Below are 9,440 nucleotides of genomic sequence, written 5' to 3'. Positions count from 1 at the left end.
CTCTGCAGGTCATTCACTAGGTCCCCCCGTGTGGTTCTGGGATTTTTTGAGTGAGAGGTTGTTTACCTGACACCACACTCCGAGTGCCCTCATCTCCTCCCTGTAGGCTGTCTTGTCGTTGTTGGTAATCAAGCCTACTACTGTTGTGTCGTCTGCAAACTTGATGATTCAGTTGGAGGTGTGCATGGCCACGCAGTCATGGGTGAACAGGGAGTACAGGAGGGGGCTGAGGATGCACCCTTGTGGGACCTCAGTGTTGAGGATCAGCAAAGTGGAGATGTTGTTTCCCATCCTCACCACCTGGGGGCAGCCCATCAGGAAGTCCAGGACCCAATTGCACAGTGCGGGGTTGAGACCCAGGGCCTCAAGCTTAATGATGAGCTTGGAGGGTCCTATGGTGTTGAATGCTGAGCTATAGTCAATGACCAGTATTCTTACATATGTGTTCCTCTTGTCCAGATGGGATAGGGCAGTATGCAGTGTTATAGCGATTGCATCGTGGACCTATTGGGGCGGTAAGCAAATCGAAGTGGATCTAGGGTGACAGGTAAGGTGTTGGTGATATGATCCTTGACTAGTCTCTCAAAGCACTTCATGATGACCGAAGTGAGTGCTACGGGGCGATCATCATTTAGTTCAGTTACCTTTGCCTTCTTGAGTACAGGAAAAATGGTGGCCATATTGAAGCATGTGGGGACAGCAGACTGAGATAGCAAGAGATTGAATATGTCTGTAAACACACTAACCAGCTGGTCTGCGCATGCTCTGAGGATGAGACATGGTATGCCGTCTGGGCCGGCAGCCTTGCGAGGGTTAACACGTTTAAATGTCTTACTCACGTCGGCCACGGAGAAGGAGAGCCCACAGTCCTTGGTAGCGGGCCGTGTCGGTGGCACTGTATTGTCCTCAAAGCGGGCAAAGAAGGTGTTTAGCTTGTCTGGAAGCAAGACGTCAGTGTCCGTGATTTGGCTGATTTTCCTTTTGTCATCCGTGATTGTCTGTAGACCCTGCCACATATGTCTCGTTTCTGAGCCGTTGAATTGCAACTCCACTTTGTCTCTATGCTGACATTTCGCTTGTTTGATTGGCTTGCGGAGGGAATCTCAATTCAATCCGTTTATTTAGGTAATTTATTTTTTCATCCTCTGGACCTTGACTGAAGTATCAGCAATGTCACAAGCATAGGCCATCATGTGTTCTCACATCACCAGAGAATTGCATTTTACCACCTGCACCACTTTGAAGGAATTAACCTCTAAAGTTAGGTCAATAGCAAAAGCATTTGAAAATCTGGAGTGCTGAAAATATACTGTACGTTTCCCATCAAGTCTATAGTTGCATTATGATGAGTTGTGTACGATTTCTATTCAATCCTTTAGATACAATGCTGTATGCTGGACCCAGTGCCATTAACACAATCTAATTCCCATATTATGAGTCTCAAGACAGAGCTCGGATCGTGAAGTTATTTCCAATGAGCCTGCTCTCTGTCTTTACCACCAAACACATCATGTTTAGAAGTCTCATTTGCTCTGGGACAGATGCCAAGCTTTCTATCATTTCGAAAGACGCCTGTGTTAAAGAACCACTTTGTAAACATTTATTTTTCCTGTGAGTGATGCTTTGGTGTGACACTTATTTGACAGTGTTTTGAAGGTGTACTCTGTGGGGATCTCGAAGCATTATTGTGTGTGTGCAATTAGCCAATTTAAGAGTAACCATTACTAACTTATGAAAATAGCCATTCAAAGAGTTACTCTATAAACGAGGACTGCATTAACTCAAATCAACTAATAGATTTATTAGTCATGAATTAATTAACTTTCAAACAACAACAGTATACATTGAAGACATGGTACATAATAAAGCAGAGTAAATTACTATCAAGGAATACGATTTAACGTGGTTACATGTGTCTCCAGAATAACCTCCAAGAGAGAAAATACTATGTGTGTATAAACACACAGGAGTTCTGTGCTAAAATGAACTCAACAAGATACAATTGATAATATGAAACATACAGTAAGGTTCATAAAGGTAGAATGTAAAAAAAGACAGTCTAGAAAAACAACCCACGAGCTCGGAAACAAGAACTCAAAGTTACAACAAAATGCATTCTCCCCTTTAAACGTTTAGAAACACGGCTTAGGACGCACCACCAAGAAATTGCGGTTAGAGTTGCTCCTCTAAATCTGCTCTGTATGCATGTTGTTCTCTCTCTTCCTCCATGGAAGGGCCCCTGTTCAATGATATGAGTGCTGCTCATGGTGGTCTGATTCTTCCACAGGCACCTTCCTTTCGAGGACCTTCCCGAGAGCCTGGAGGATCTGCTCCTTGTTGTTCTGGATGTTGTATGAGGTAAGGTCTGTCAGTGCTCGGAAGTCCTTTGCTGTGTAGGTGAGATGTTTAGTGAGGTAGGGGGAGCTGCTTGAGCTAATGTCAACATCCCCTGCCTTCCTCTCCTCCTCACCCTTACGTGCCACACCTTCAGAATGAGAACATAACAATACGGTCAGCCTTAAACATTAAACAAACAAACATCAAACTATAGTTTAACTAACAATATCAACAAAGTGCAATACAATCCAGTCCAATACAATACAATACGATACAAAGGTTTATGACAATGATTTTTGGCCCTGATCTCTAAAGCACACAACATTGAAAATTGACAGAATATTGATTTGATTGACAGGCACAGGGCGAATGGCATATTGACAGCTTGAGCCATTAGCTAGCTACAGTAGGTCATTGACTACCTCTGCTTCTTTTACAATTATGATAATCTTGACAGTGCTTACCAGGGGCCTTGAACTCTTTGAATGAGATGTTGACTAAAGGGAAGTGAAGGACTATGGGAGCCTTGGGGTTCTCCTCCTCCTCAAAGATGTAGAGCTCTTTCAGGGGCTGTCCCTCCAGGCTGCTGAAGTCAATGCGGGGGAAGGGGATGCTGTGGTCTTTGCAGTAAACCTCAGTCCTCTTTAGGACCTGGTAGATTGATTAAAGAGATGTCAGTCAGACAATTCAAACACTGTGTATGGCAGTTACAAGTCATATGCACCTTCTGGCCTAGTGTGTGTGTGTGCAAACCTGTACGAAATATGGATCTAGCAAATTAAGTTCACTCTTGTATTATTCATAAACTCAACCCATTTACTTTGAATTGGTCCTCACACCACGAATAGTTGAGGGACATGATGATATCAACACCCCTCTCTGGTCTCAAGACAGGGGGACAGCCTGTGTTGATGGAGAACCCAGAGTCCGCCAGGTAGAGTGTGGGGTCAGCTGGAGTCAGTCTGTTGGGGAAGGCATCTGGATGCATATCTGCAGCAAGATTGGGAGAAAAACTTCACAAACATAATCTGAATCTACATGCATTAATAATACAATGCATAAATAGACTGCTGATGCCACACACACACACTGTATAACAGTGTTTGAGTAAATCCATGTTGAATTTGGATTAACAGCAATAGTTTGGGTGGTTCATGAGTGGCACCTTTCCAGGATGTAAAGTTGCTGTTGTCATTGTAGTTCCGGTGCAGGAAGAACCCACGCATGAAGTTGTAGATCTGAGTGATGACTGGCCGGCTGGTAAAGAAGCTGGTCAGCGCTGAGGCAGTGTTAGTGATAGGCTTGAAGAGGTAGGTGTCCAGGGTGGTTGGTTCATTGTCAAATTCTTTAGAGGAAGAAGCGGAGTGGTGTCAAACTCAAACATTGCCACACAGAGTTTATTGTGAGTTTGGCAGAGCAGTATGTTAGCTGCAGCAGTAAAATAAATAACCGAGACACTTAACATAGCTCTCCAGTCAGTTTTAGAATGGGTGACTAGCAATAGGCTGGTGCTAAATATATAAAAAACTAAAAGCATCATTTTTGGGACAAATCACTTGCTCAAACCTCGTTTAGATCAATTATTGAATAATGTGGCTATTGAGCAAATTGAGGAAACTAAACTGCCTGGTGTAACCCTAGATGGCAAGCTGTCATGGTGAAAACAGACTCAATGGTTGCGAAAATGGGACGAAGGTCTGTCCTTGATAGGGCGTTGCTCTGCCTTCTTGACGTCTCAGTAGACCAGACAGGTCCTTCAGGCCCTAGTTTTGTCGCACCTGGACTACTGCCCAGCTGTGTGGTGATGTGCGGCAAAGAAGGACATAGGTGAATTGCAGTTGGTCCAGAACAAAGCAGCACGTATGGCATTTAGATGCACACGGAGGGAAAGTGTCAGTAACATGCATGTCAGTCTCTCCTGGCTCAAAGTTGAGGAGAAATTGACCGCATCACTATTGATCTTTGTTCAGTCCTTGACTAATAATGTTCTGTATTATGTATTATGTTATGTGGACACCAAGAAGAGTAGCTAATACTTATGCAGCGGCTAATGGGGATCGTAATAAATACAAAATGCCAAATAAACATGTTAGAGACCTATTTTGTTGACTTCTTCCCCCAGCCATGTGCTCCAGGATGTTTGACCTCCAGTTGCAAAGTCCCAAAGCTGGGTCAGGTTAAGAGAGAAGACACTGCTCCAAAGACCTGTCAACACAGAGGCAAAGGTGCCCACACTGTAGAAAGTATTGCATTTACATTGAAATCCATAGATCATTAGTAGCAGGTATATTGTGACATACAGTAGAAGTCGGAAGTTTACATACACTTAGGTTGGAGTCATTAAAACTCGTTTTTCAACCACTCCACAAATTTCTTGTTAACAAACTATAGTTTTGGCAAGTCGGTTAGGACATCTACTTTGTGCATGACACAAGTAATTTTTCCAACAATTGTTTCCAGACAGATTATTTCACTAAAAATTAACTGAATCACAATTCCAATGGGTCAGAAGTTTACATACACTAAGTTGACTGTGCCTTTCAACAGCTTGGAAAATTCCAGAAAATGATGTCATGGCTTTAGAAGCTTCTGATAGGCTAATTGACATTATTTGAGTCAATTGGAGGTGTACCTGTGGATGTATTTCAAGGCCTACCTTCAAACTCAGTGCCTCTTTGCTTGACGTCATTAGAAAATCAAAAGAAATCAGCAAAGACCTCAGAAAAAAAACTGTAGACCTCCACAAGTCTAGTTCATCCTTGCGAGCAATTTCCAAATGCCTGAAGGTACCACGTTCATCTGTACAAACAATAGTACACAAGTATAAACACCATGGCACCACGCAGCCATCATACCTCTCAGGAAGGAGACGCGTTCTGTCTCCTAGAGAGGAACGTACTTTGGTGCGAAAAGTGCAAATCAATCCCAGAACAACAGCAAAGGACCTTGTGAAGATGCTGGAGGAAACAGGTACAAAAGTATCTATATCCACAGTAAAACGAGTCCTAACCTGAAAGGCCTCTCAGCAAAGAAGAAGCCACTGCTCCAAAACCGCCATAAAAAAGCCAGACTATGGTTTGCAACTGCACATGGGGACAAAGATCGTACTTTTTGGAGAAATGTCCTTTGGTATGATGAAACAAAAGTAGAACTGTTTGGCCATAATGACCATCGTTATGTTCGGAGGAAAAAGGGGGAGGCTTGCAAGCCGAAGAACTCCATCCCAACCATGAAGCACGGGGGTGGCAGCATCATGTTGTGGGGGTGCTTTGCTGCAGGAGGGACTGGTGCAATTCACAAAATAGATGGCAACACGAGGCAGGAAAATGGTTGCGATATATTGAAGCAACATCTCAAGACATCAGGCAGGAAGTAAAAGCTTGGTCACAAATGGGTCTTCCAAATGGACAATGACCCCAAGCATACTTCCAAAGTTGTGGACAACAAAGTAAAGGTATTGGAGTGGCTATCACAAAGCCCTGACCTCAATCCTATAGAAAATTTGTGGACAGAACTGAAAAAGCGCGTGGAGGCCTACAAACCTGACTCCGTTACACCAGCTCTGTCAGGAGGAATGGGCCAGAATTCACCCAACTTATTGTGGGAAGCTTGTGGAAGGCTACCCAAAGCATTTGACCCAAGTTAAACAATTTAAAGGCAATGCTACCAAATACTAATTGAGTGTATGTAAACTTCTGAACCACTTGGAATGTGATAAAATAAATAAAAGCTGAAATAAATCACTCTCTCTACTATTATTCTGACATTTCACATTCTTAAAATAAAGTGGTGATCCTAACTGACCTAAGACATGGAATTTGTACTAATATTAAATGTCAGGAATTGTGAATAACTGAGTTTAAATGTATTTGGCTAAGGTGTATGTAAACTTCCGACTTCAACTGTGTCTGTCTGTCTGTCTGTCTGTCTGTCTGTCTGTCTGTCTGTCTGTCTGTCTGTCTGTCTGTCTGTCTGTCTGTCTGTCTGTCTGTCTGTCTGTCTGTCTGTGTGAAACGCATGCACACACACAAGTAAGTGTTCTCTCACCAAGCAGAGAGGCGATACATATCTCTGGATGTTTCTTGACCAGGTGACCAAGGTAGAATTCACTCCCAAAGTCCTCCGCATGGACATAGGCCCCATACTTTGGGAAGCCCACCTCATATGGTGTGAACTCACACCACTCTAAAAGGATAGGAATAGAAAGATAAACAAATTGTTCTGTTATTATTACATTTATAGGTCATTTATACTGCAACTGCTATTTTCAATCGGTTGTAAGGCATTTTATCTATGTCTTGCCTCCCACTACAAAAATGTTTTAGTTTGTAACTGGATACATAAGGATATGTAAATAACATAAGTTAACACCATCAAAATGGTGTTACAATATTCCTTGCTTCAACATGTGGACCATTGTTTGGGTTTCATTAAAATACATATCAAACATAAGTTGCTCGAACAGCTTTACCAAACTCTGTTGTGGTGCCTTTCGCTCCGTCCTTTAGGTTGACAGCAGTACAGATGGGTAAAGGGTTCTGGCCCTCTGATACTGCCTTCTGCTGGTCAGACAGGGTACTGGTTTTCTTCTACAAACCCCACAGGAGAAATCAATGATTTACATTGTATGAACAACACTAATGTTAGGCGCTGTGTTGAAGCCACCGTGTCTCCATCATGGCACTTTCCCACCATTGTAAACCATATTTTGGAAGCTATAGAAATGCATTTATTAATGTCTACATTCGTTTTTGCCACCTTTATTCTATTAAAGTTAAAGCACCACAATCCCCACATTCCATGGGTAGTGACAGACAGCCAGGCTGAAGTGGCTGACTGAGCACAGAGCAAGGCTTGCTGTGACATCAGAGAGACCTGGTGATAAACACTCCCAGACCCACAGTGTGAAGTGTGAGAGACTTGACTGAGAAAGCAGCCCTGCTCCATTCAAATAGAGAGCTGCCTCTCAATAATTAAGACTATCTAGATCGCCACACAGTTACAAAGTTTAATACTAGGTCGGGTACATCTCATCCAATCTACTATCTAAGTGGAGAGCCAATTCTGCCCCTCTGTTTTTTTTCTGATTTGGTGGCTCATTTCTTTAGCGGGCGTAACAAATAGTCATGTCAGTCATGCTTTGTTTTGACAGGATTGATTTACCCATGTTTCTGGATCTGCTTGATCCTATAGTCATTTTATTGTGTTCCGTGTCTACCAGCAATCATTCTGTTATTTGATTATTCTCATTTAATCAGATTCATCTCTGGTAAACTCTAGCAATCAGAATAGGCTGAAGACAGAGGTTGGTTCTTGGTTGTTAGAGTTCTCACCAATGATTTATATATACACTAGATGACGGACAGGGGGGCGCTGTGTTGATACCACCGTGCCTCCATCTTGGTACTCCCCCACCGTAGTAAAAAAGTGTTTTGTAAGCTATATAATGCATTTATTAATGTCTACATTTGTTTTTACCACATTATTATTTCACAGACACCTTAATGCATACTTTGAAATTATATTATGTGAGCTAAACATACATTTTCCTTAAAGTATATATTATATGTTACTAGTACCCACCACAACAAAAAATACTTAAATACATGTAATTCTGTCCTTGAAACATTTAATTGAAATACTTTAGAATTCCATTCATTCCCATTGAGGACTGTTCCTACTGGGGAGTACCAAAATGGCCAACTGATGGCTTCAAAGCCTCTCTGGCCAATAGCATCAGCAATCCAGGGTTTATATACATCATTGGGAGAAATCAATCTGTCAAATACGCTGCTGTAACCAAATTCACAAAACACATTATGTAAAGTATCATAACTCAGTGTGAAAGACATAATAGTGTGTCTGTAGTAAAAACATCTCATAGTTTCAATGTAATTAAAGGCGACAAAACCATTTTTGCGGAACTTCTTCCTATTGCAGTGTGATTAGTACAGTGTGTATTGTAAAGTATGAGTGTACAGTAGGCTGCTGTACCTTCCCATGAAGGCAGTGCTCAATGACCAGACCCCACATGTCTATGAGTGACACCATATGTCCCTCCTTCTCTTTCTCTGCCATCTGGTGTTTGTAGTACAGCAGCTTCTCAGTGGTGAAGGCACTGAGGATACTCTTGGTGATTTCCTCCTCCATAGCCGAGATGGACTCATCCATATCACGCTGTGACCAATCTGCTTCCTGATACAGGGTGGCTAAGGCCCTGTTGAACAGGAATGTGTTATGTCACTTACTGTAAGTAGGAGTCTCAGTAGTATAAACTTAGTAAGTGAAGACAGGTTACAGTAGAGATTACAGGGTAAAAATACCTGTGAGCCAAAACTGTCTGAGCTCATAAGGAAATTCAAAGTGACAAATGTAATTTGTTAGTTTTTGTTTGTTTGTTAGTTTTTGTTTGATTGTTTGTTCGTTCATTCATTCATTAATTCATTCATTCATTAATTCAGCTTATTGCAGATTTAATTGCGATGGAGATAAATGCCATGCTCACCATGTGGAGCCTGACACACCAGTGATGTAGCTCACAGCGTCCAGTAGGCCCAGTCTCTGCAGCCCCTTCAGACTGCCATACAGGCCGGTCATTGCTCTGGTCCCTCCCCCTGAGCCAACCACAGCTACAACAGGCAACTGGGGGAAGAAAGACAAACAACATCTCTGGTTGGATTTTCCATCTGTCAGTCAATCTGTTTTAACACATTCTGTTGAGACTTGTTTCGTAATGACAGTGGATGACATCTGCACATCACAGTAGAAATGAACAATTTCCCCACAACAATGAGACTGAAAAAAGGCAAACAAATTTGGTCAGCATCAATATTCAGTCTCCATTAGTGTTGAAATTATGGCTGATAAGCAGCAATTAGTGTGGTGTGTAAATTAGTGCATAAAAATCATCACCATGTACCTTTTTAGGGTCAGGAGGAGAGGTGAGACCCAACTCTTTTCGTAAGGCCTGACCCACTAGCACCTTTCTCTTATTCAGGAATTCTTTTTCCTCCGAAGGGATGTCAAAATCAAGACGCACCTCAAATTCAATGTCTGGGCTGTGGATTTACAGAGGCCGTACATACACCCACCCACCCACCCAC

The 9,440-nt window shown here is 42.3% G+C and overlaps 1 protein-coding gene across 1 annotated transcript in view; it reads right to left on the bottom strand.

Moving 5' to 3' along the window:
• Positions 1 to 1,781: 1,781 nt before the first annotated feature.
• LOC110528130 (cytosolic phospholipase A2 zeta) overlaps positions 1,782 to 9,440 on the bottom strand; it is a 28,718-nt gene continuing 21,059 nt past the window's right edge. Inside the window, exons 11-20 of the mRNA XM_021609953.3 lie at positions 9,257 to 9,395; positions 8,843 to 8,979; positions 8,332 to 8,554; positions 6,809 to 6,926; positions 6,385 to 6,522; positions 4,435 to 4,542; positions 3,503 to 3,682; positions 3,158 to 3,327; positions 2,802 to 2,988; positions 1,782 to 2,485 (exon numbers count right to left, since the gene is read on the bottom strand). Coding sequence (XP_021465628.1) covers positions 2,244 to 2,485; positions 2,802 to 2,988; positions 3,158 to 3,327; positions 3,503 to 3,682; positions 4,435 to 4,542; positions 6,385 to 6,522; positions 6,809 to 6,926; positions 8,332 to 8,554; positions 8,843 to 8,979; positions 9,257 to 9,395 — 1,642 coding nt within the window. The 3' untranslated portion in view covers positions 1,782 to 2,243. The remainder of the gene's footprint in view (positions 2,486 to 2,801; positions 2,989 to 3,157; positions 3,328 to 3,502; positions 3,683 to 4,434; positions 4,543 to 6,384; positions 6,523 to 6,808; positions 6,927 to 8,331; positions 8,555 to 8,842; positions 8,980 to 9,256; positions 9,396 to 9,440) is intronic.

The sequence above is a fragment of the Oncorhynchus mykiss genome, chromosome 1, assembly GCF_057628025.1.
Source record: "Oncorhynchus mykiss isolate SJ-2025 chromosome 1, ASM5762802v1, whole genome shotgun sequence".
NCBI lineage: Eukaryota > Metazoa > Chordata > Actinopteri > Salmoniformes > Salmonidae > Oncorhynchus > Oncorhynchus mykiss.
Note: the sequence above shows the minus strand (reverse complement) of the source record. Positions and strands in the feature narration are given on the sequence as shown.